The following is a 26923-nucleotide window of genomic DNA, read 5'->3' as shown; positions in this document are numbered from 1 at the left end:
TTTAGTCGCGTATATGTGATATCGCCTGCAAACAATGTACAGATTGTTTCAAAAACAGTTAAGCATTCAAAGCTTAAATTTTAAGCCAATTAAAATTTATTCCATTAAATACATTAATATTTTAAGAAAAAACCGATAAAAATTCTTTGATATGAATCTAATAGTATCGTATAGTAAATCATATAAACTCCAGTTGTATTAAAATAGATTTATATATATATATATATATATATATATATATATATATATATATATATATATATATATATAAGCTTATAAATGTAATGTTATTTTAATTATGAATTATGTAAAAACTACCATTTACCATTTTTTATTTGATAACGTGAGATGTTAATCATTTATTGGATATAACTTTTTTAGTCTGATTTTTTCGTATCGTCATCTTTGTCGTATTGTCATCTTGTAAGAGAAAAATTGGTTTGAATGATGTAAGAATGCACTTAAAACATTATTTTATTTTCCCAACAGTAATTTTCTTCAGTTAATCATTACATTAAAATTCTTATATATTTCTAAGCAATTACGATAAATATTTTATATACAAATTAAATTATCGCTATATATATATATATGTGTGTGTATGTATATATACACATATATATGTATATGTATATGTATATGTATATATATATATATTATAACTGAATTATAATATCATTCCTTTCGTTTTAGAGGAATTAATATGTACTGGCGTTTGTTTTATCTTCAAAATTTTACACTTATATAATTACACATTTTCATTGAAAATAATATTTTGAGGAATGGATGCATGGATTTGAAATAAAAAATTTCACCATTGTGTGGAATATTCATTATTGGGGAATTCTGCCACTCTGTAACAAGATAACATATATTTAACTTATAATAATAAAAATTATACATTTCTGCATGACAGCAAGCATTTTAAATTTAACAATAATAAAATAATGAATAAAATAAATAAAATAACTAATTTGACTCACACAATGCTAAGGCTGTGTTCAGAAATGTCACTTAAAAAATGATCACAAAGTATTAAATAAGAATGAAATAATACATGGGACATTCAGATGCCATTTCTGAGCCCAGCCTTAAATAGCTTTGATTATATGTATTTTTCATATTTTTTGAGACTTACCCATTCTCGAGACATAACTAATATGGTTGTATTTTCTAACTTTGGCCCAATCAATGGATTCATCTGTGCCATATAGCAACACAGCCAGCTGTAAGTTACATTTATGTATTAGTTACAAATTGATCACATGAATTGAAATAGCAAGGTGATTATGAAAATACTACACTTACAATAACCAACATGTAAATCCTGTTAACACCAGTAGAACCTGCAGTATCCTGGAATGAAACACAAGTTTGATGAATATGAATGTTTCAACGAATATCTTAAGAATATCTCTATCGTTTTTGTGTAAAATTAGAAATTGCACTGTTACGCCAAATTTGAGAAAAGCTATGATATTGTGAGAAAGCTGTTTACATTCTTGAAATACTTGTCTATTTTGAAAAATTTATGTAGATACAAGTGTGAGTTGCAACAAGATGAGAATATATACAAACTGAAGAACAAAAGCGCTGAGAAATCTATTTACCCGCGGTTTGGTCCTTTTGGAACGAAAAGTGGTAGCGCTATTCCCACGAAAAACACTGCACCCCAGAGGATCGTGAAGGCTATTACAGGTATAACAGCTGCGCCCATTTTTTTCTCTATCTCGATCACGTTCCTCTAAGAAGTTGTGAAGACGAATGCGTAGCCAGTAACCGCGGTCGTGTACGAGCTATTTACAGATAACGAAAGAATCACATGAGAGACTCCTCGTATGTCCTCGTACCATTCACGTGACACATCGATCACCGAACTAACCGAAGAGTCTGCGAAAAAGGTAGGCACGCCGCACTCGGGCGTTGTGAATGGGTTCGTTCGTTGCAGCTGCACTTTCCGCGCAAAGTTGTCAAGAGAAAGTATATACTTTTATTATTAGGTTTGTTTGTGTCGCATGCTCATAATACACTTCAACGTACTCCAATACGTTTGCCGCAAACGCATTGGAACGCATCGGTGTATGTTGGAGCATGCAATGTGAACAAATCTATTATCACAATTGACAAACTTATCACGTGAAGTTGTCTCCATTACGGATGCACGTTGAGAGGTCGTATCTACATATATTTGTGCGTTATGACTATCGATTATTCGGAGGTATGGTGACGTCAAAACAGCTGTTTGACAATTTTTTCGTAGTTGTTATGATATATGAATATACAAAAAAAAATCTTAGATAAATCTGGATTCCGAAAATGCGTAAAAGTTAACAAAAACATGTGCAAGCGAACATGAACACGTCTATTGTTGAAACAACTAACGATCTGAAGTTGGCGTTGAGTGGCCTAAGAGCACGTTTTCATGCGAGTTTATGGCGTTCTTTCGAAACGAGACGCAACGTGTAATCACACTCAATCAACACCGTGTGTTTTGATGCGACAGTTGGTGATAGGCAGCCGCAAGTTGAGTGTACTGCTACGTACGATCCTTGGTCTTTAGGGCGGAGAAGTAGATAAGTCAGACAACAGTAAGGCTAGCCAGCTCGTAAAACATTTTTTTTCCAGAAGTTTACTGAAATCAACGTTATTCGTTCAAGATGAAGAAAAAGGTAAACTCTTTTTTGCATTACATAGATATAGAATTGCGTTCTTTCGTCTTGCATATGTTTTTTTTTCTGATGGACACGTTTCTTTGTCCTACGAGACAATTTTATGAATCATGTGCTCCACTTAGGTGTTGCTGATGGGCAAGAGTGGGTCTGGGAAGACAAGTATGCGAAGCATTATTTTCGCCAACTATATCGCTCGTGATACCCATCGTCTAGGAGCAACAAGTAAATCACACACATATTATGCTAAATGTTCATAGAAGGAGGATTAACACAATGTAATTTATTGCAGTTGATGTAGAACATTCCCATGTTCGTTTTCTCGGCAATTTGGTTCTGAACTTGTGGGACTGCGGTGGACAGGAGGCATTCATGGAAAATTACTTTGCGTCGCAACGCGATAACATATTTAGAAATGTCGAGGTGTTGATTTATGTCTTCGATGTGGAGTCGAGAGAACTGGACAAGGATATGCATTATTACCAGAGCTGCTTGGAGGCAATACTGCAGAACAGCCCGGAGGCAAAGATATTTTGTCTGGTTCACAAAATGGATCTTGTGCAGGAGGACCAGCGTGATTATATATTCAGGGAAAGGGAGGAAGATCTGAAAAGACTGAGTTTGCCTTTAGACTGTACCTGCTTTCGCACTAGCATATGGGATGAAACATTATATAGGTATGTAACAAATAAGATTGTTATTAACCCTTAGGGCCTAATCACAGGTATTCCATATTTGCCTCATTTTTATTCATGAAAGTTTCTTGAAATTTCAAATTTTAAAAAGTATAGATATTTATTTGAGAAATTTGAAATGTATTTTCATAATTTTTAAACCACTTTAAATAAATAAAAATAAGTGATTAGGTGGATATGATAATGAAACCAATATGATATTCTTTTTTATGTTGTATTATAAAAGTGAAAGCAATCTTCAGAAAGAAATCTTCATTATTGCAGAGCATGGTCGTCCATAGTATATATGCTGATTCCCAATGTAAAAGAGCTTGAGCAGAGCTTGAATCAGTTTGCCAACATTATTGACGCGGATGAAGTTCTTCTGTTTGAAAGAGCAACCTTCCTAGTGATAAGTCATTGCCAGCGAAAGTTTCACAGAGACGTTCATCGCTTTGAGAAAGTTTCCAATATCATAAAGCAATTCAAACTGAGTTGCAGGTAAGCACCAGTTGCTCAGAAAAGTAACAAATTTGGCAACTCAAATAGGAATATGCCTGCAATATCACATTTCAGCAATAGAGTAAATAGTTCTGCTATTGAGAATGTCTTAAATATTATTGGAGATTCGATCTCATTTGCCCTATTGCAAAAATGTTGCTGCAACATTTCTGGAATTCCGTGCTGTATGAGAAAAAAGTGATGCAATGTCGTATTATTATTGCTTTGCAGCAAGTTAGCGGCGCAATTTCAAAGTATGGAAGTTAGAAATACCAATTTTGCGGCCTTCATTGATATATTTACCTCGAATACGTACGTGATGGTCATCATGTCCGATCCAACTATACGTAAGTATTTCAAGTATGAAATTTATACGTGTGTATGAAATATCTGTTAAAACGCACTTCTTCTTTTAGCATCTGCGGCGACGTTAATCAACATACGCAACGCGCGGAAACATTTTGAAAAGTTGGAGCGCGCCAGCCAGAGCTCGGCGTTATCCAGATAGAAGTCGGCGCGACCCAGGCGCCTCGTCACCCGGGTCCATCCTGTTAATAACTGCTGAATTTCTGGGATCGTATCGTGTTAAGATATAGCGCGATCGTGCGGGGATTTGTTGACGAGATCGGAATCACAAAGTATACTTCAATGTATGGCTTTCAACGTGAGCGTTTATGACAAAATAAGTAATATATAACGACGTGTCCGAAAGAGGCTGACGGTTATCGCTATATTTCAGGTATATTAGGACTATCGATATGAATTCATCCCACATGTTGCGCGCAGATGCATTGCGATCATAGTGCATCTGTAATTTATCGACGTAGAATAATTTCCATACGCGTGGTTCTCTTGCTTCATTTCTAGACAGTTATTATGGAATTGTTCGAAATGGATTTCAATCAGAATTATTCATTTATTCTGTACATTTCTGTTGTGTTTTTTAGGGAAAACGAAACAATGGATCGAAATTCGTTTCGAACAGTTTGATAGTACGTACTCTGAAATAATTTTTTATTTACGATTCAATGAAACGTGTCGCAATAACATCCAACGAATGTTATAATTATAAATAAATCATTGCAACCATACGTTGTTCTTTTTTGCATGCATCACGATCTCATAGTATAAGACTGAGTGTTCACTTGAGAGCTTCTGTTCGCGATGATCTACGACAATATAAGTTTCCTGTGAATATAATACATATCGATACCGCTCTCTCCTTTAATTATGTATTCACTAATTTCAATTTTACTCTTAAAGATTGTTCTTGAATATAAAAGAAGCTTTCAAGTGGACGTGAAGCTTATTGCATCGGAGTATCGTAGCGTTGTAAGATGGATAAATAGTTAATGTCACTTTCGTAGGAAAAGGTTGTATGTTGTATTTGTATATTTACAACCTTAAAAATGATGCAAGGTTTACATACGAGATGTAATAAAACTACAATGTATTTTTTAAATGTGCAAATAAATTACAACCGCAAGTAAACACATTTCTTTTACGTTGAACGAATATTAAAAATTTATAGAATTGATAGAAACATTTTTAGTAAAATAATCAATGCTTAAAATAAATAAATTTAATCTTAGAAACTATTTGGATTAAAAATTTTTTATTAATATACTTCTTCAGATGTGCTTCTTTAAAGCTCTTTCTTTTTAGTTTTTAATATATTTTATAAGATTTAAAGCGACTGAATTTGAAAGAAATAGACTTGTTCTATCATAGATAAGTGGAAAATTAAATTTCCCGCCATAAAATTGCCAAATGGCGGAATTGTGTGCTGTCATTGCTTTTCACATTCAGAACAATTTATGACGGTTTTGTTGCACAGTTATTGCTCGAATGCCGTAATGGACAGAATACTCAAGGGGATCATGAAGTACAGAAAGTGCCATCGGGAGGGAATGGTGAAGCAATTCCAACAAGTCAGAGATCATCCCGAGGTATGTTCGTACAGTTAAAAAAAAAAAATCTCGCGTGACGAAATCTTTCGATGTATGAGTACTCAGGTATTCTAACATTTCTCGCGTCGCCAAGGGTGGTTGGTCCACGTGCGTTTTGTTTTGATACTCAACAAGTGATCCATCAAAAATGAATTCGCTTCATTTAACTTTATTTATCTGACACAATTAATGAAATCATTCGTTTTGAATGCAGTGACCCGAATTATGACCTTGAAATCATATGTCATTGATCGACTAATAATTATTGGAAGAGTACACGTGTATCTATTAAACAGAACGTTTACCTTATTGACAGATAGAAAAATAAGTATTCTGTTTTACCAATAAAACATTTTGTTATTTACCTTACGATGTTATGCTGGTAGATGTAGAACAATATAGTGTAGTAGTTCTGTTTTTCTGCCAATAGAGTGCTCCTTTGGCAAAGACAGAACTATATTATCGATGTAAATTTTAGAATATATCAGGATATATTTAAAGGCAGAATATTTACCGACCATATCCATTATTAAAAATTAAAAATATATAGTATAATATATGTTTCTAAAATGTTTAATTTACCCACATACTTTTTTATATACATTTATATATTTATTGCTTGAACATATTAAAAAATATTCAAGAATCGAAGAAAGAAATGCCTTCGTATATTTCATAAAAAATTATTATAAAATTTAATAAAATTGGATGTTTTACCCAAATAGCATGTGTCATTCACATATTGTTTTATATGTTTCTCAAATGAATCTAATATGTTTTAGAACCATTTATAAAACGTCCCAGTCAGAAATAGTGTTTCGAAGAAATATTATTTCGATGTCAAAAATAAAAGTTAAAAATTTTCAAAATTTCTATTCACTTCGATGAACTTTTAATTACAATTTTGACTATAATTTTCCAATCGGAAGTAAATGAATCGATCTTCCAAAGCGATATTGGAATCTATTTAGATGTTGATCCATCACGCAAGATTCCAATATCGCTTGGAAAAATTGGTTCAAGAATTTACTTTCATTTACATTCAAAAATGAATTAAAATTGTAGTAACAAGCTATAGAAATTAACAAGCATTTTGAAAATTTTTGACTTTTATTTTCAACATTGAAAACTTTTTTTTTTTTTTTTTTTTTTAAAGCACTACATCTAACTGGGGTGTATAAAATTGAGCGTGCTCAAGCGCAATTTAAAAGTAAACCTTGAAAATCTTTTTTGCCCATTGATGTATGTTATTTTTGCGTAATTTATCTAATTTAATGTCTATTATTCCTCCTGTCACAGCCAAAGGCAGTGTTCTTTACCTGCATGGATTCCCGGATGATCCCAACTAGATTTACGGAAACAAACGTCGGAGACATGTTTGTCGGTACGATTCATTACAGTAGCATTGTTGCGATCGCACGTAAAAATTCTCCTTTTGTTTATTCTTTAACTTTTCTGATTCCACCAAATGTGTATTTTTTTCCTTTTTAATACAATGCTTCTTACAACATCAGAGATTCTCTGACGAGATGGCGTGCACTGAGAAAAAAGTTATTAACTAAAATTTTTGACTAAATTTTTCAACTCGAGATGAAATGTTTTCAGTCCAAGTAATTTAAGCATTTGACTTATATACATAAAATACTTAAACTTCAGTTTAAATATTTATATATTTAATTTAAATACGTAAATGTTTGAAGTGAAGAAATTCAATTAAGTTGAACAAGTCAAATTAATAAATTTTTTTTCTTTGTACATATGTATTCAACGCAATAATTCCGATGTATTCTTATCAAAATTTTATTAAAATTAAGAGAATCACCATATCACCTCCTTTTCTAAAATCGCTTTTCTATTTTTATGAATATTTATATACATATTATATCTTCTTTATATATATTTATAATAAAAACGCTATTCTTTGCGTAACGATACCTGCAAGAATTTTTATACTTTTCGAAATACTAGATTCATATATCACTTTTGGATTTCTCAATTTATCCATGGAGGAACAATCAAGATTCAACAATCGAGAGCCGACGAAGCATTATGTATCGGACAGCCTAACAGAATTTACCTTTTCAGTTCGAAATCCTGGCAATGTCGTTCCGCACTCGCGGCACTTCGTGGACGAATTCACTATGTGCGAGTCGGCGGCGTTGGAGCTCGGATGCGTGGTGAACGACATAAAGCACGTTATAGTTTGCGGCCACAGCGATTGCAAAGCGATGAATCTGCTCTACGCTTTGCGGGACGAGGAGTTCGCGTCTCAAGTGCGTCTTCCTCTTGCGCAAATTCCGATTAAAAATTCGTTCTTTTTTTTTCTTCTCTCGCATCTTGCCTTCGCGGGCGCGCGATAATTGGCCAATTCCGAATTTTAGACGAACAGGAGGATGTCGCCGTTGAGAGCGTGGCTGTGTGCGCACGCCAGCAACAGCTTGGCCAAGTTTCAGCATCTCGAGATCACCGGTTTCCGCGAGCCGATCCTCTTCCAGGCCGAGACGCCGATGCGGAAATTCGTCGCTTACATCGATCCGGAAGACAAGTTCGCCATCGAAGACAAACTGTCGCAAGTCAGTACCACGACACGTCGAGCAGGTCGCTGCGCCGCGAGGATACTCTCGTGTATCTCGTCTGTTTTGTTACACTCGAGGAACTTGTCTTGTTGCAGATCAACACGTTGCAGCAACTCCAAAACATCGCGTCGTACGGATTCCTGAAGAAGCGTCTGGAGAGACACGATTTGCATATCCACGCGCTGTGGTTCGACATTTACACCGGCGATATTTATTACTTTAGCCGTGCCAACAAGAGATTCGTGGAGATAAATGAAACGACGGAGCCGCTCTTGCTTAAAGAAATTAAGCAATATTACTCGTAGAAGCCTTATTGTATTTTTCAGACAATTGCGTGTTTACAGTCCAACGCTTTATACATTACATTGCCAGAGACGTATCAGTCAGACCGCGTAAAATAATCGTATATTTTTTATATATAATATTAAACTTTGAAAGGCTGAAGCTTCGTTTTATATTTTTTACAAGACTCTTTAATGATAAGTTGAATCCTCATCATTTATCATTCGCAGAGCGAGGAGTATGTATGTTACGCTTTGCGCGTCGAACTTCAGATACTGTTTAAAGTTTAGTCTAAAGTACATTCTTTAATTCATTATATAATTATTTTTTATACATGTATGTACATAAAATATAATATACTGAAAATAATATATTGATCGATACTTTTGCGCTGTGGCAAAATATAAAGATATAAAATTATGGAATAAAGTAAACCTCGTTGTCCGTTTGCTCCTTCGTTTTTTTGTGGTATTCTCGTTATTTCGGCTCGATTAGATCAAGAAAAGAATCGTGAGCCTCAAACCGACGGCAAAAGAGCCACCGATAGATGGACGGACGGCTCCGGACGAACTAGAGCATGCCAGTTCTGAAAGAGAAAGCAAAACAACGAAAGAAGTCGCAGAAATCAGAGTGTTGGTATCGTCGTCGTTAGAATCCTCTTCTTGACGACTGCAAAATGTAAACTTATGTAAGTAATATCGTATCCATTATACAGTTTGATTTACATTTTTTAGAAAGCTCTAAATAATTGCTATATCAAAATTTTTATGTGACTTTATGCTGGGTCCAATCTGAGCTGACATTTATTTTTTTTCTACCAAATCGAACTCTTATAAAATACTTTAAGCTTAATGCTGTTTTTTTTTTTGGCTCTGCGTTTTAAGTATCGAAAGACCCAAGTCACCTTTTAAATTGAATTGAGCAAGCTTATATAGATATTTCATAAGAGATTAGATATTTTTATGCCATATAAACAATAAATAAAATACAGATTTAAAAGAAGACAAGTCGCAAGTGTCTTCACGTTCTAAGTATGTCAAATGTGTTCCCTCGTTCTTTCTCCCTCGTTTTATGAAGTTCATAGAATTATTACCAAATTAGTAGTCCAAAGTTTGACACTTTTTACGAATCGAAATTAATTGACTTTTGCGTTTATTCTCCCCGTTTGCCGTAAGACAAGCAGTGAAATGCTCCAGATGCCGTAAAACACGTGTGTGGATGCGAGATCGCGAGTCCGTGCGCGAGTTCTTGCGGCACCCGGCTACGTAAGCACGCGTGAAAAACGGTGCGCTCGTAGTTTGCACTTTTCCGTCCGCCACGCGGTAAAAGTGAAGAGAATCCCCCCAGACCCCCAACAGAATCGTCCAGTTAGGCCGGTTGGAAGTACGTTGCGGCTGAAGAAAGAGAAGAACCGGAACTCCGAAGAACTGGAATTCGTACGGTCTCTTTGGCGAGTACCGGTGTACTATTTTAACGAAGATGGAACGTCAGAGGATTCAAGGAGCCGCCGTAGGTGGTTGTTATTGGTATACCGAGCACCGTGACAAGTGCCGTTTAGGTAAGCGCATTCAAACAGACCCACCACGATCGCATTGTACAATTCAAGTACCTGTTTAATTTAAATATACTGCCTCAGGCGTTGCTTCAGGTGTCTACTGTTCGGTCATTAAGGAATAAAGCTTTCCGATATTTCAAGATCGTTCTGCGACGTAACAAAACGGCGCGCGGCGTGGCGCAGCGATTCACGTAAAAGAAATAACGAGGAATGTTCGGTAGGACTTTGATTTCAAGAATAAAGGGACGAAATTGATGTCAAAAACATTTAGGTATTTTTAAAACTAAACGCCCTTTGAAATAATCAGTAGTCGTAAATTATTTCACACTTTGTACTGTTGTACATTTGCAAATTTATTTATCTTAATCAATTATTTTACTGATCAAATGTATTTAATAAGTTAAATGTATAAAATTTACAAAGTACAAAGTGTAATATGTTAAATTTGCCGAAATAAAATAACAAAATTAGTAATTTGTCGATCATTTTGAAAGCACGCTCCGCGTCTTTTACGTCACATTTATGAATGGATGCTCTAGATGAAACGTCTAATGGCTCTTTTAAATTTGGAAAAGTTTCAAAGTATCGCTGTTTCATTTCTGAGCGAGTTGTGCGTGGAGATTGTAGAGCCATTCCATCTTGGCTTATCGAGCGGCCGTTTATTCGATGAAATTATATATAATTTATTTACAAAACGGATAACAGGATAAGAGAACGATGTCACGATTTTGCACGATCTCTTTTTTTTTTACGCGTTACACTCGTCCGAGAAAAAGAGTGCGCGCGGCCAGTGGTGCGTGCCGAAGCATAACGCGCTCCGCAGCCACCACACGGTGGCATTACCACTTCGTTACGCTCGTATCTTTCCGAAACTTCATGCCGGTTGTCGTGGCGTTATTCCGTCCTGGCGATGGAAAATGGTCGGACGTGCGGTAATTAACGAACGGCGTGGTTGCACTCATGTAATTAATTAGCGGGCTGAATACTTCGGTAGGTCACTTAATGTCCGTCCCGAGTTACGTGAAAGGTGTAAAAAAGATGTACGTGTCATAAGCGCGATAAATAGCGATCGGATAATCCATTTTGGATTTTTATACAAAAATTGACCAAGCTACGTAAAAAACGATTTTAAACCAAATTAAATGGACTATAGGACTTTGCATACGGAAAGAACACTTTTACTGCAACATCTAAAAATCCAGCTAGATGTAGATCGGAAAATAATTTTACATTGGATCATCAAAATATAATTATATAAAACGCCCAAGCATCATAATGTTGCTGCAGTTTTTCTAGCAACCAAGCTAAACATTCGATACAATTTTTTTAAACAATTCGACAGAATATTTTCAGCCTTTTGTTTAAATCTATACAGATAAATCTCGCACACGCATTTAACATGCCGGATGTAATTCTTCAAATTAAGTCGATATTCCGAGTGGAAGCAATAGACAGCCGTAAGCGACGCGGTGTACCTCGACTAAATAGTTGAGCGTCTTTGTCGTAAATCTTCTTGGCGAAAGATCTAGCAATGGAATTACGAAAGTACTAATATATGCGTGCCGGCAAAATTGTGAGGTATGCACTTCTGCCGGACCCACCGCGCGGATTTCTTGCGTGCCGCGTGTTCGTTTTCACGTCCGAGTGAGTAAAAGTGAGTTCCACGCAGTTTGTTACGCATGCATACGCGATTTACACGTCTTCGCAAAGGACAAGGAAGGCGTAATCACTGCTCGAATGAAATGACGAGATCGGACGATTCCGTGCCCCTGATATTTCTCATTTTGTCATTCTCGCCTCTTAATTAATCTCCGATCGATCGTGAGAGCGTAAGCGTGCGATCTCCGAATATAATCACGAATAAAATCTCGGCTTTCACTTTTGGCCAAGTATCCTGCGACGAATTATTTTTCATCTTCGTTAATATCGTCCATAAAAATTTCACTGGGTAATGAGCGCGCGCGTGGTCTTCCAAGTGAAAGGATACGTTCATGTACGTACAACACTCGAAGAACACGTACGCGTGCACACCAGCTACTTTTAATTTTTGACATTAGGTATTTTGAAAGGTTGCAATTTAAATATCCGTCACAGTCTATATTAAAATTAACGAGATCTAGTGCCTCTGCAGCTCAGTCCGCCAGCTAGTTTTCGACGTTTTCGGTCGCATTTTCGGCCGAATTTAGGTCGAGGAAGTCACGAACGCAGTACGTTTGACACGATTTCCTCTGTTCGTCGGTCGAATGTCAAGGTGTAGGTCCTGACATACAGGTCCCGCGCGTACGTGTCTGGCCCCGCTGTCTCTAACTATCCGAAATCCCAAGTGAGACAGTTAGAATGTCGTAACATTGTAACTGTATAATTCTAACGCAACGCACGACGAATACGAAGCGACCATCTCGAGTCCATCATTATGAGAGCGTCTTTCATTTCAGTTCCATTATTATTCTCTTGATGAAGAGATAGAAATTTCCTGCTGTATTTGCTCTGTTATTCCTAAAACAGAAGCATCTTATTAGACTACTTTGTCGAAATTTCGCATAATCACTCCTCTGGGATTCCGAAAGAATTTTGAAGAATACCGATAAATTTAATACACAATTAAAATCTAGACATTGTTAGAAATTTATAAGATTCTTTATTTATTGCGAAAATATTACCTTAATCTGGATACTATGATGGTAATATCTTTCGCAATAAATTTTTTCTAGTTTTTCAGGATGAGAGAGAGGAGGAGGATCTTGTAGATGCTTGTTAGCATCAATATTATTAAATTGATTAGCAAATTAATATCGTGATATTATTTTTTTGATTCAATTTAAGAGGTGCTCGTTAAGACTGATGAATATGCGGCACGCAGTTCGAAGAATTAGGAAATGTATAATAAAAGTACCTATAAAATTATTATTCGAGTATTAAGATCCGTTTTGCTTGTTAGCTATTTTATGATTTTGATTATTATACTTTATTTCATATCTTCAATAGATATATTAATGAAAAAAAACGATGCAATTAAACTTAATTTTTTGGAGATTATCTCAACGCAATAGACGACATTGACATCTGAGATATGTGTGTCTCACAAAAATAATATAAGGATCATATAAATGCAATGTATGCCATTTTAACATCTGTTAATACGCTCGAACGCATCAACAGATAATTTATATTTAAATTATCGTTAATATAGTTAAATGTAAATACTTTTTATAATTAAAAATTGGATAATTAAATTACCTTACGAAACTGAAACGTTACAGACAGGTGTCCTTAATCAATTGCCGAGATTTCACAATTCCGTCCAAATCTTTTATAGTTGCGTGGGTCAAGCGTGTTGGCAAAAATTGTCATGTCCGCGGAACTTATTGGGCAACTCCGTTCAGCGCGGTGTGTCGAATGTCCCCCAATGATATCGCGCATTTTTGCACGGTGTTCGCAGAACGTAACGGCGACGGGCGGTCGTAATTATAAAATGTCGCAAAAGGGTGCAATGAACTCACGGAGTTGCTGCAGCATTGTGTGCTTCCGCCAAAGGCCAGACGAGTTCTTATAAAACGATTCTACTGTACTACGCATAAACGTATTTTTATTATACATTCGGCGAAGTTTTAATCCTTTACTTTTACTTACGTCATTCAAGGATGTATGTGTCACATCTCTAAACGTAACCAGAAGTATAAAAATACTTTATAGATAGTTCTATTATTTGAATAAATTCGAATATAATTCTTTTTAAATTAAAAATTATTTAAGTTTTTTAATTATTAAGTTTCTTAAATTATTTGCTCTTGATTTTTATGTGAAATTTTGTACTCCTTATTTGCAAATTTGATGACTAAGTAGCATTACAAATTTAATCAATTTTTAGAATTTGAGTCTTCCGATCTCTTTCTTTGTCACTAAGCAACGAATCAAAAATAATTTGATTACAAAGTAAAATTTTTTAACCTTTACAAGTTTCTATGAAACTATAAATTGTAAACCTTTCAAGAGGATCAATAATTTACAAATGTGAGCGTACGTTAGATCGCGCGGATAAACGCACGACTCCCCGCACTTTATCACGCTGATGACAGAAATTGTGTTAGGCGAACGCTAATCTCGATGGAAGACTCCGGATACAATGGAACGACGCGCGTATATCCTCCTATGATACTTTGATGCAAACGAGTATCGCCTCTCGTCGACGCCTCTTCGCCGCGATGTGGCGTGTCACAGCCGACCGCCTGTCGTGCGTAGATCGTTCGTGGCGTTCGAGCGCATAAGTTCAAGAACAATGGTGCTCCGATCTATATAACGCAGGTACGATTTTACCTCAGCACGACCGGGCAAAGTGACGGCCTCGGCAGCGGTGGTGGCGGTGGCGGCGGCGGCGGCGGCGGCGGCTGTTCATTGTGCCTGCGATGGTGGCGAACAGCTCTTGTGCCACTGACCCACAAGCACACTTACCTATGTTATACTATGCCTGCTATATTCGCGGTTCTCCGTTGTCGTCGCAGTATGCCTTAATGCCCATACATACTGCGGCACCGCGAGGCAACGCGGGGAACGGCGCGGCGCGGCACCCATCAGGAAGCGCGTCGAAAATTCGGATGTTATTTTCACCCGCGCGATCGACGAGCCGATCGATAACGCGAGCTTGGCTCAATCAGATTTAATGGAGCCTCGAGCTCAGCGAAGCGTGCCCTCGACGTCCCTGCTCGCTCGAACCGCATCTTTTTAAGCGTACAATATCTCGTTACGAGCCAGCAGATCTCGAATCAGTCGAAGTATTTTATAGACTCTTGGGTAAATAGGACACTGTAATCATTCTCCAATGATAGAATCAATATCGTTTTTTATCATTTCTTCTGACAGCTATCAAATGTATCCCAATTCGTAGTTTAACAATTTTAGAAATGTTTTTCGTGATTTGTTCAATTTAATTTTATTAATTTAAACCTCTTGAAAAATGATTGCATCTGCCAGGCGTGTTATTTTCAGTTTTAATAACGTTGGCTAAACTTTAAGTAGCCATAATGCTCAATGCAAAATTATTTTAATGACGCGCATCGATGAAAGCGATCATTATACTTGGATAGAAACGTTCTTGGTTTACAACGCCTTTCTTAAATCTTATCTATTTGTTCGCGATTGAAAGATACTTGAGGCGCTGAAGATGTTAAAGTCGTGGAGTATCCACTCCGACAGATGCGCGCGGCCGTTGAAATCTCCCCACGGCCGGCGCAGCGTTGAAGTCTCCGCGCTCCGCGCTTGCGGGCGTTGAAGTCTCCAAGCGCGCGTCTTCATCTCGGCGATTTCAACCATTCAATCTCACACAATTTGACTTCCACTTTACAGTATTTTACCTTGCCGTCGTTAAATGTGCTTAGCGTCAAAATATAATGCCTCTGAGTTTCATTCGTTTTTTCTTTATATGATCGATCTCTCGACAATAAGGACTATCCAAATTTTCCTATCGCTCTCGGATACGTTACGTACATATTAGTGGACATCGATTCGTTTCTTTCTAGATGTAGCAAAGTCGTAAAGTTTCCTACAAGAGTCATATATGTATGACACTTATACATGTGTGATTCTTGTAGATAAACAAGGTAGGCAATTTAAAGGGCTTGGCTACGTCTAGGCAGGGACGATCAGTGTTTATGGGTACGTAGGCGCGGATGTTTTCGCCTGATGTTTTGGCATTCTAGAATCGTTTTTATCATCATCCATGTAGTTACCGCCGTGAATGCGAATGGGCAACGGCTTCTCTATCATCGTAGTGAAAGTTACGACGAGTTCTCGGATGTGGAGTTTTCTATTTGGGGAACTATATAAACATATCTCAACGATGCCGTGAATTTAATGAGGTTTTAAATAGAACACGAATTAGCGGATCAATCTAAAATTCTTCGCGTTCGTGCAACAAATTTAAAAAAAAAAAAAAAAAAAAAACAGTCTACTTCGTCGGCGCCGCTAAATGAAAGGAGTTTCAGCGATAACGGTTCACGTTGAGAGAACCCACGACAGTTGTTAATTCCGTAATACGGAATATTAAGACATTGATCAAATTATTCTTTTTCGAGTAATATCCGTTATTATTGCCATAACTTATGTTTAAATGATGCGTTACGCCTTTCTGCCGCGCGGAAACGGCGCGCTTGGCGCTCAAAGTTGAAATGGGACGACGGGGCAATGAGCGGTCCGGATTTATCGATAATGAGATCCTCTTTCGGCCGACACCAGCGGCAGAAGGACACAGGCGCACACGTGAGCACGCGAGCGCGGCGCGGAGTCTCCTTCGGCGCGAGCACGCACGAGCTGGCTCGTCTCGCAATTTACTCTCCATCTCGATTGGCCCACTTGTTAAACAGGACAAAGCCGGAAGAGTGACGGCGGCCCTGCGACGGCGACTAGAAGGGAGGTGACGGACGAGAGAATTCGCTCGACTTTTTTTTATATTAGAACCGCGAGGCCGTGCGAGAGAGAAGGATCGCTCGACGAGGGGCCCCGAGAGGCTATCGGGCGAGAAACGCCAAGCCGGAGGAGGAGAACATCCTAGAATGGAGTTCCTAGCACGAACGCGGGAAAGATCACGGAATTTAGCTAGAGTTTTTAAAGAATTTTCATCGATGGTCGATTTTAAGGATGTATTATAGGTACAGTGCACTGAATATACCATTTTGTTGAAATAATTTATGATCCGGGTAGAAAATCGCCAATAAACACATGAATAAAAGATAAGCGAGGACAAATGTATTCATATTAAAGATCATTATCGATCGCCGCGAGGCAAACGTGACCCACTCTTGGTTTCGGATACGAGCGGAACTCTGGAAGCGATCTTCCTTCTCTTTTTCGCGTTTCCGCGCCGACGCCATCGCGCCGGATCGCTCGACGGTACTCTCCTTGCTCCAATTGGCTCAGCCGCGGCTGGGAAGAAGCACCGGCTGGGAAGAAGTACTCGGCCATGAGAGACTTAACGAGCTTGGCTAGCCGGGGTACTGGAATAAAAGCGACGGTTGGCGACGGTGCGAATTAGGACGCGGGGGAGGCCGTGATACTTTTCACTTTTCATCTATCGCACTCCGCTATTTTACAATGGCGTACTCGCGCGATAGCGTTATGCATATTAGTCTTGTAGCTTGATTATTACATGCCGAGCAGCTCCTCGTTTTCCCGACGTCGCATCGACTTACTAAGCGAATAACTAATGAGAGATATTGCCATTTATGTTTTTTTTTTTTTTAGTGCTATGGGTATTAATAAATTGCGATATATAAAAGCTGTTCTGCCACTTCCGACTTTTCCTTTAACGATAGATCGCGCAGTTCCTGAAATATCCCGCGTACCAGCCAATTAATCACGAACCTGAAGGACGATGAAAAGAACGTAAACCTATATCACATCCGGCCATCAATCTTTCTTTAAACATACCTTTAAACATACTTTCTGTCCCAGAAACGACGGAATCCTTAATTAGCACCCTTAGCGCTATTTCCTAAGCAGCCTACGTTTCCGGAAACCGGGTGAGAAATTTGAACTTACGAAAAAGAGCAGAGTCTTTCCTCCTTCTCCTGCTACTTCCCTCCCCCTCCCCCCCTACATACTTGGGGGCTTACTCGGGGCAGGGCCCCGAATTAAAAATTCGCAAGACGGTAACGTCAGGATAATAATTAGACGGCGAGTCATCGCCGCGTTTCTTTCCAGCAACGTAACTGGGGCGTAGTTTTTCCCGCCCGACACGGTTCTCGGTAAAAAGATTTTACGAGTGGAGCAACCGAGCGACTTCATCTACGGTCCATTTCTACGAGATCCGCGCGCCACGCCGCGCCGGTGTCTCAAGTAGCCACGCATAGCAGAATTAAGCCAGTCATCCGCTTCTTCGGTCCGCTTCGCGGCCGACCGGGCCCCGAATCTGTGTCACATCTTTTTCATCGAGCGCTACATAATTGACAACGAGCGCTTACCTAGTTACGCTTTCGAAAAATAGGGCTTTGGTCCCCATTCCCCTCCCGCGCGCGCGCGCTTTACTGCCGAAACCACGTTCGCCGCGGCACACCGCAATTCCCCCCACGTTACACACGAATCCGGAACTTCGTTCGGGCACACGAGTGGAGGACCCCACGCTCCTCGGAATGTCCTCATTTTTTCGGGGTCTCGAGGGCCGCGCGACTTCTTCGACGTAACACAGCCAGATGTCCGGTCTCGCTCGCGTAGTACCGCGAGCGCGGCTTACTTGCCCCTTTTCGAGGTCCACGTGTACTGTTTGTCATCGCGTCACCGCGACGCTCATCCAGAAAGAAAAAGTATTGCCCCCAAATTACTTCCCGTAACGAAAATATTTATGTGCCGGTACCTGCCGAGGCTGAAGAATTTAAAGTAGCGTCGAGATATATTTAACCGAGTTTCTCACACAGAATTAATTAATTTAAACGTGCGTTCTTCCTTTCACCAAGAGAGAAAGAAATAATTAAAATTACATTGGGAATCTACGAGGTCTTTAATATACAGAACGGTGGAGCCAACACTAGCTTATTCTTTATTTAAATGTAAGCAAAATTTAATTTAAAAAATATAACAGTTAATTGCAAAGATATTAAACAAAAATTGATTACTAAAAGGTTAGAGAGGCTGGTCACTTCTTTCTTGAAAATTGTATCTCATCGCATTATTTCTATAAAAAGTAATTTTTATTATTTATATGCATGAGTGTTGAGAAAATTTCCAATTTAACTCATTCGTTCTCTAAATTAAACAATTATTGTTATAAATGAATGCATACATGTGCCTAGAAGCATCAAGCGTCGAACGTCAAAGCACGCGCAGTGATATGTTAGTAACTATATGAGGTCGTAGTTTTTTCAATATTCGCTGCCAATGTTTCAATATTTGCAATTAAAAATTACGTGAGCAGGTATCTGCAACTTTAGATTTCTGCTCGACAATTATTGTGTAATGACAACTTTTAACATGCTTTTTTTTTCTTTTATATTCATAGAGGAAATTATCCTTTTCTTAAAAAAGAATTTTCGGAAGAATTTTTGATGGAAGTAAAAAAGAGAAAAATCAAATGACTTCTCTTAAATCCCTAAAAGGATAGCCTATTCAACCTTTGGTTAAATTATTCTTACGAGAAAAAAACTACAAGAATGCGAAAAAATTATTGGTATACTATTAAAGCACTGCATTTTTTTCGTATTCTTGTATTCTTTTTTTCCGTAAAGGGTAAAGCGTGAAACTGAACCCTAGCGGATTGGGAGGTCAAATTGGGACCAGAAAGAAAAAAAGATAAAGGCGGCTTTTGATCGTGCACGAGTCATGCTTCTCAAATTGGTCTTGTGCGATTTATTACGTGGCAGACCGTTCACCGGCCGTTTCGGAGTGATAAACAATTACGAAACGGATTGTTAAAAATGGCAGTAACGCGCGCGCATATTTATGTAATGACGAGCGAGCTGGCGCTGTTCAGGTATGGCTTACGAGTGTGTAACGGCAACTCCAATAAGTTTCTTCGCAAGTAACGGCCACGTTTCGTATGCCTGTGCGATTCGATGTGCCCTGCGCACCTCGTTTCTTCGAGATACGAAGAGTGCGATGCAGAAAGGGCTCCACTGGCTGCAAAATTTTCTGCAAACAAAAATGAGAAATATATGAAAAAAAAAAAAAATTAGCCCCTGAGAAAATAATATGATTATTGCTGATAAAATATGACAAGAAAACGAAATATCTTATCTTTCTGTTATCCTCCGTTTATCTCGCACGCGATGGAGTTGAGCTCAAAAAAGTTTCGCTTTTTTCTCTCAATGACTCGATAGGCGGTCGCGTCTACTCAGATTTCCTCGCTGAGAAACAATCATACGCGAGTCCTTGGCAAGGCCGGACAGCGTACCAGCATCCAGCTTCTTTTCCAATTAGCAATCTGTCGATAACCATCTCTCGAATTTTGATGTGCAATCGCACGTGTGCTCGCTCTGTGCCGCAACAAAACGTAGGGAAGCGTATCGTCCGTTCAGAATTGCACTTTATTCGCACCGACGACTTTCTTACGATCCTTTTGTTCCACAATTGCATCGCAAATATATCGTGATATGGAATCCTAGATCTATATTGCAATCATAAAAATGCTAAGTCTAAACCTGCGCATTACCAGGATTAGCGATTTACTTCGAAGACTTCAACATTCAAACTTTGAAGGTTTGAAATTTCGAAACTTTGAATCTGTAGTAATCAAAATTACACAATTTTTAAATTTAATATAATAATAATAATTTTGTTAGACCGACAAAATAATTACATGGAACGAATTCTGGTATTCAAGCCGGTTGCTTTCAGAATGTCAGAGTTTTTTGCAGAATTGCACATCATGCTTGAACGTCCATAATAATTATTTTAATAATCTAATAAAATTATTTGCAGTTCTGCATCTAAATCTTTAGATATTTCAGCAAAATTGTTTTCTTCGTCTTTAGAGAACTGATTTCGAGATAATTATTTTTTAAACATTTGTGTTCCTTGTAATTACGTACAAAGTTCTCCAAATATACTTCTAATTTTTCGTGATACATATTCAATATACCTGCTCACGGAAGTCATTAATTTATTCTTAAAGAAGTAACGGAACATAGCTATACCAGCGTTTTAGTACCCTATATTCGTAAACAAAAATTCAGGAAGAATGGAAACGGACTGTAATAAATTCCGTTCATTCGAGACGGAAAACGGTACCGTGCGTAAACACCCAAGATGTAGGGTCATTCGACACGGATTTTTTGCGCACGCTTTACACTTGTCAAAGTGCAGTTTGCATAAGAATAAAGCAATAAAGCAATAAAACATACTAAAACATAATAAATGGTTTTAGGAATGATTTTTCACGTATAATTTTTCAAGATTATGTATTATAAAAATATTTACGACAATCGAGATTGTTCACACGGAAAGAACGGTTTTGCTAAAATATCTACAAGTATAGTTTAATACAGATATGAAAATAATTTTGTTAGGCCATAAAATAATTAACCACAAAAATAATTATGTCAAATTCTGAAACTAATTGTTGGAATATCAAAAATTTTTGCAGCATTGCTCATTCTGCTTCAGCAAAAATGCATCTTCTGCAACGCGTTAAACTTTTTTTGTTTCGCAGAAAATTCAAAATTTTTTGATCCTCGAGCGATTTAAAGAAATGCAGTTTGTTTCAAACTTGTGTGATATTTTCATATTCTCTGACAGGTTAATGTTTACGACAGCGCGAGGCGAGCTTTTCGTAGATTGCATACGTGTTGCATGTCTTTATGTCTTCTATCCGAAAGAGTAAATTTTCATAGATCTTCGTTTCTATAAAGAATCCTCACTGTGCTATGGTTAGCTTTTGCATTGTCGAATTCATAAAAGGACCATAACAGGTCCTTCGGGAAACCGCACGCTGAAGAATTGCCTACATTTATTCCGAGCACTGCAGGAATTTCGTCGGCAATCTACTTTGGTCGAAGCTTGGATCAAAGTACCTGTTGAATTCAAAGAACCCGCTTTATTTCCATCCGGTAGCAAAGTGACTTCTAACGCCAATGGCGTGGGCATTGTATAAACGTTTTCTGTCTAAATGCGATAAATAATAATCGTGAGAATGATAAACAGTAACTGCAAATTAACGAGGTGCAATTTAATTATGGTTGTGATTATTCGATGTGTGGTTGTCAATTCTTTCTGTGGTATTTTTTGACAATATATCGATGAATAGGGCATTAAAACTCATGATGATGAAGAAATGTATTAACGAGCAGAATTATGTTTTAAGAATCGTTATTAATTTTTAAATAGTATACTAAATCGTCAATATACACTGTTCTCAAAAAAATAGATTTATTTATATTTATAAAAATATAAATTTTTTTAAACTAAACAACATTTTTCTGTGAACAAATGTGCGTCTGTAATACATATAGCTATTTACTGTATTGAAAAAATAAAAGATTTAAGAAGGTTTCAAGAAGGGTCACACATATATTACGAGTAGACCACATACTGCGCTTCAATGAGCCCTAAGATATATTGAGAATAAAAAGAATTGCCTGTTCAAAACCGAATATTTCATTCGGTCGCAAATATCCGTGAAAAATAAGTCTCACAATATTTAGATTTGTTTTACTAGTTTAGCATCGCGTTTACGGATGTCAATCACGAATTGTGTCACGAATTTTCTGTAAAAAATTTTTCGCACTGCCCATTAGTTAGTCCATAAAACAATCAGAAAAACAATTTATAGTTTCTTTGCGTTGCAAAAGAAAGCCAAAAAATCTTCTGTAATAGATTTAAGAATTTTCGACAGTTTTTCGACAATTACAAATAACACTAGAAATCTTTCAGAAATTTTTAGAAGAACGAAGAATTTATAATAGTTGCTTATATGAATATTCGAGAAAATATATTCCTATGGTATTATTTACATTTCCAAAAGTTTAAAGAAATATATTTCTTTTTATCACGTGAACTATTACGTACTTTTTAATTTATACGATTGACTACAACAAGTTTTATAAAAGGACTTAAAATAAAGTTCAAATAAAAGGTAATTGTTAAGTTTAATAAGCTTCACATTGCACACGAAGCTTGTTAAACACCATAGACTTACTTCTATTTTATTTTGTCTACATTTCTACCATCAATCGCTCAACGTGAACCTTCAAAGATGCAAGCGATTAGAACAATTATCTATGTGCTCACTCCTTGAATTACTTAGCAATTATCTTTTACGTTCTATTTAGCGAACATGGTCGCAAATAAGAATAATGCACAATAGTCGTCGCGATAATGAAAGCGCTGTGTTATATTCTCTTGCGTTTATAATCATATTTCCTGATTTCTCATACGAGATACAGCGCTTCGCAACGAATAACGAAGAGCGCGATCGTAAAAAGAACCGGCGCGTAAAAAGAAGTTAATTGAACGCGGACAATTATTACGAATTGAGAAAACGCGTCAATGTGAGTGACTCGCGACTACTTGTTTAGCCTTAAAGACTTTTATTATCTGTACCTTGAAGGAGCGCATTAATCGCCGTTTAATTGTCGAAGGCTGCACCCAATATTCTCCAAGTATTTCGATCGCAAATAATCTAACACTGAATTACTCCGAGTTATGGGAACATATATATTTATTGCAAATTTATCTTCTTACCCATTTCATACACTGAAATGTGAAACGCCTTAAATAAGAAACTGTTATGTGCCATCTGTTCTAAAAATGTTTAGAAGGTTACTGGCCAACATTAAATGTCAAGGTTTTTTTATTCTTTATTCTTTAGCAGAGCAAGGCAGATTTCAAATTAATGAAGTCAGCGAGCAAATTTCAAATTGACGAGCGATATAGTTTTATTCGCCAGTATTTTCGCCGTGCACCGAATAAAGTTATGCACTGAGCACTGAGTTATGCACTAAGCAGTAAAGAGATAAGATAAAATCCCAAGGAGAACCTATATTGCATAAGCGACGTCGTGATAATGAAGGACGTGCAGAGCACATGTGGCAAGGAACACCCTTGTCGTATGTCCTACCGAAGAAAATTTGTTGAGTTAACGATAAATTTTATCTGAATGTCTTGAAAAAGAGAACAATTAAGTGTCTTAGGTGCGAAACTATTGTTGATCTTCGAAAATCTTCGACATCTGCGACGAATATGTACTACCACGCGTTTGGACACGTGTCGTCCGTCAATGCTAGACTTTTTAATTTCTATCACAAAGTGTCTACCGAACAGATGAAATCGTTTTACGAAACGATTTCGCACGCAGTCCCTCTTCCGTGAGAAAACAGAAAACTTTACACTTTATTAAGATTATTAGAATTCAAAGAAATGATACATTAATGGAAACAAGGTCACAAGGGCAATATTTTATGTCGAATGTCTTTTTAAGAAACAGAAAGAAATTTGTGTCCTTCATGCATTTTATATATTCGCTGCGAATGAAAGCTCCAGAAGAGTAAAAAAAAGTTAATTTGGCTTTAAAAAGGAATAAAAAGTCGGCGGTTAAAAAAAGAAAAATACAGAAAGAGATGAATTAGTATACTTAGAATTGAATACGTTCAAAATTGAATACGTGAATCGGCATCTTTGAACTTTCGCATTAATTTTACCGCCCCTAAATTAATTTCATAAGCTTATAATTTCAACATAATTTAGTTAAAAAATATATATTAACTTACTCAAACCTATTTACCAATTACTTTTTTAGCAGGTTTACTGACTTTATAATTATGAGCGATGTCACTTTGTTTCAAACGTCGTAGATTCAAACCTGTTGAATTGGGGGAGGGGGGAGGAAGAGATAAAAATATATCTGCTCTGAGAGAAAGCAAATAAATGAACTTCTACCCACATTCGTGCAATTTTAGCTGCAATATACGGTAGATATAAAATAATTTATGCGCGGTAAACAATGTACCGATCTTTCGTCAAGATAAGACGGTTAACGTTTTTAATACATCGAATATAGAGATGAGTGACGCGATGAACGCCCGTCCTCCTCCGCCGATTCTCACATAGGAAGAAGGTGGCCGAGTGGTACCACTAGTCGCAGCAACGAAAGTGTAACCGACATGTTTCGCCAGAAGTGGGGCTTCGCTCCTTCGGATCGTCGGGAAGGGAACCCCCTCCGAGGCGACCGCCATTCCGTATACGCGCACGTTGTAATTCATCGTTTTATATATCGCGCCGAGAAAAAAGAGAGAGAAAAAAGGAAAGAAAAGAAGCGGGAGAGCGCCCGCGTCGACACTTCCGCCGCGATCATAGGGCGGAGGCATCGACGGCCAAATCGAAAGTTATACAACAATTAGCGTGACGCAAATGATTGCGATATACGGCGTGCGCGCCCGTTATTCCGCTGCGGTTGCGACATCGTAACGGCTTAACGAATTCTTTAATGCGTTTTTTTTTTGTTTGATCCGTTTCGCGAATTTTTGGGGGAAACGTTTCAACGCAGCCTGCGAACACTTTGTACATTCGCCGTGAATTTTCCGCGAGGATTCGTTTACGGAAGGAAAATACTTCTTTGAAATATTATTTCTTCCTAGAAAAAGAAAAAAAGATCTTTTTCAATCCTCTTTAAATAGTTTACGATTTTTTTGTTTCAACTCTTTTCATTTGACCGCGAACTTTTCAAGAAATGTTTCGACGCAACCTGCGGATACTTTGTACATCCGCTTTTTTTCCCTTGAACTTTTTCCGTGAGGATGTGCTTATAGGAAAATGAAAAAATTGTTTCTTCCTAGAAAAAGAAAAATAAATTCTCTTTAAAAGGATCCAAATGTGTAAAGTAAAATAATCCACAGGTTTGATTTTTTTCTTCAAATTTTAGCTTTATAGAATTGAAAACTTTTTAAATTGTTCACAATTTTTTATGCTAAAGCTGTTTTGTATTAAATATTTATTTTCCATCACACGTTTGGTTTATATATAATTTTATTATGCAGCAGGGTATGCCGCTCTTTGAATTACGGAATGCCGAGTAAGGATCTAGCCGAAACAAGAAAGATTATGAATCGATAAGACGTGCTGCTATCGCAGCTGTTGTTTCCTTTTAAAAATCAGAAAATTTAATCTTAGGAAAAAATATTCGCTAAAGAGATTTGATAAAAAGGATTATCTGCAGTGTTGCAAATTCCTTTTATTTGCAAAGCGTCTCCTTCGTTTCAAACGATAAATCTTTCCTGTTTCTTTTTCAAACATATAAAATTTTATATCTCTTATTTACCGTTCATAGTAGATCACAGCATGACGAACACAAAATGGTATGTAACAGTAAAATAATTTGTGTTTTTTTTTTTAGGGTAACAGAACTATTTTTTGCGTTTATGGAACAATCGAAAGGGTCGAAATCCCGTTTTTCAGGATACGGGACATAGGACATTGAGGGATGCGGAACATCTATTCACAGCAAAGATCGACGTGCAAGACATCTTGGTGTGCGCAACCAGATGATTCAATAAATACGTCCTTGGTCAAAATTATTAGGCGCCTATATTTTTTTTCGTTTCTTTAAAATTTCTTTTATTTGTATTATATTAATTACTGTTATCATACATAAGTTTGAAGGAGTCTTAAAACAAAGAATAATTCACATTTTAACTTCGGTTTAAATCCTCCCAGTTTTAGAAATTTTTACAAAAATATAAGGTGCCTAATAATTTTAGTCAAGGCTGTATTACTAAAATTCTTTAAAATATTTCCTCCCTACAAAGTGGAAAAGCATATCTTATGAAATCCACAATGAAATTGTGCAGCAACGAATTATTGGTAAAAATTTTACAAAATGATTTATAAAAATGCTTCGTTTACGCGATTCGATTAGCATAAAATTAATTTTGTAAATCTATTTTTCTCCAGAGAAATACAACGTCGCAGAATTAATGGTTAATTTAATTCCGTCGATTTGTACATGTGATTTTAATTTTAATAACTCGTGCGCGCGATTATGCTATGCAGCATGTAAAAGACGTAGGGAAAAGGCCAATATGAAAGCAAAGTTGCAATTAACACCGTCTCAGATTTCTTCCCCATATATCATCGATAGCGATATGAAACAGCATTAATAACGGATAACGGGCGTGTTACGCGAAATATGCCGATAACGAAACAGCGAAGGTATGCGCGATGTGTGTCCTGGGCAAAGCCGACTTACTCCACTCGTAAAGTAGCGGTCGAGAGAAAGAGAGTACGCGGGAGAGGGGACGAAAAG

At 37.2% G+C, this 26923-nt stretch overlaps 3 protein-coding genes and 1 long non-coding RNA gene across 5 annotated transcripts; 2 read left to right on the top strand and 2 right to left on the bottom strand.

Annotated features, from left to right (window-relative positions):
* Positions 1–456: 456 nt before the first annotated feature.
* Positions 457–1894, bottom strand: LOC105196380 (V-type proton ATPase subunit e 2). The gene is made up of 4 exons (XM_026132758.2): positions 1611–1894; positions 1309–1356; positions 1139–1226; positions 457–854 (listed from the first exon to the last, which is right to left on the bottom strand). Exons 1-4 carry the CDS (start codon positions 1715–1717, stop codon positions 834–836), a joined length of 264 nt encoding a protein of 87 aa, XP_025988543.1. The 5' UTR covers positions 1718–1894; the 3' UTR covers positions 457–833.
* A 326-nt stretch (positions 1895–2220) lies between these two features.
* Positions 2221–5306, top strand: LOC105196381 (ras-related GTP-binding protein A). The gene is made up of 6 exons (XM_011162306.3): positions 2221–2669; positions 2795–2894; positions 2962–3346; positions 3629–3844; positions 4076–4191; positions 4261–5306. The coding sequence occupies exons 1-6, from the start codon at positions 2658–2660 to the stop codon at positions 4350–4352; spliced, it is 921 nt and encodes a 306-aa protein (XP_011160608.1). The 5' UTR covers positions 2221–2657; the 3' UTR covers positions 4353–5306.
* Positions 4916–7979, bottom strand: LOC120357639. Its single transcript, XR_005574655.1, has 2 exons — positions 7871–7979; positions 4916–7332 (listed from the first exon to the last, which is right to left on the bottom strand). It is a non-coding gene; the product is annotated as an uncharacterized LOC120357639 (long non-coding RNA).
* Positions 5604–9100, top strand: LOC105196379 (beta carbonic anhydrase 1). Of its 2 annotated transcripts, XM_011162303.3 has the most exons (5): positions 5604–5793; positions 7093–7177; positions 7879–8066; positions 8175–8366; positions 8465–9100. In XM_011162303.3, the coding sequence occupies exons 1-5, from the start codon at positions 5662–5664 to the stop codon at positions 8672–8674; spliced, it is 807 nt and encodes a 268-aa protein (XP_011160605.3). In that variant the 5' UTR covers positions 5604–5661; the 3' UTR covers positions 8675–9100. The 2 variants fall into 2 exon arrangements, with proteins under 2 accessions (XP_011160605.3, XP_039304569.1); XM_039448635.1 differs by lacking the exon at positions 7093–7177 and having other exon boundaries at positions 5606–5793.
* The last annotated feature ends 17823 nt before the right edge of the window (positions 9101–26923 follow it).

This window comes from Solenopsis invicta, chromosome 4, assembly GCF_016802725.1.
Source record: "Solenopsis invicta isolate M01_SB chromosome 4, UNIL_Sinv_3.0, whole genome shotgun sequence".
Lineage (NCBI taxonomy): Eukaryota > Metazoa > Arthropoda > Insecta > Hymenoptera > Formicidae > Solenopsis > Solenopsis invicta.
The sequence above is the reverse complement of the archived record's forward strand: the minus strand, read 5'-3'. Positions and strand labels throughout refer to the sequence as shown.

Excerpts from the sequence above, each read along its gene's own strand:
- LOC105196380 (XM_026132758.2), bottom strand. The coding sequence starts at position 1,717 with ATGGGCGCAGCTGTTATACCTGTAATAGCCTTCACGATCCTCTGGGGT. Across the intron at positions 1,357-1,610 it reads CCAAAAGGACCAAACCGCGG|GATACTGCAGGTTCTACTGG; the intron begins GTAAATAGATTT and ends GTTTCATTCCAG. Across the intron at positions 1,227-1,308 it reads GGATTTACATGTTGGTTATT|CTGGCTGTGTTGCTATATGG; the intron begins GTAAGTGTAGTA and ends TGTAACTTACAG.
- LOC105196381 (XM_011162306.3), top strand. Across the intron at positions 3,347-3,628 it reads TGGGATGAAACATTATATAG|AGCATGGTCGTCCATAGTAT; the intron begins GTATGTAACAAA and ends TCATTATTGCAG. Across the intron at positions 4,192-4,260 it reads CATGTCCGATCCAACTATAC|CATCTGCGGCGACGTTAATC; the intron begins GTAAGTATTTCA and ends TTCTTCTTTTAG.
- LOC105196379 (XM_011162303.3), top strand. The coding sequence starts at position 5,662 with ATGACGGTTTTGTTGCACAGTTATTGCTCGAATGCCGTAATGGACAGA. Across the intron at positions 7,178-7,878 it reads CGTCGGAGACATGTTTGTCG|TTCGAAATCCTGGCAATGTC; the intron begins GTACGATTCATT and ends TTACCTTTTCAG. Across the intron at positions 8,067-8,174 it reads ACGAGGAGTTCGCGTCTCAA|ACGAACAGGAGGATGTCGCC; the intron begins GTGCGTCTTCCT and ends TCCGAATTTTAG.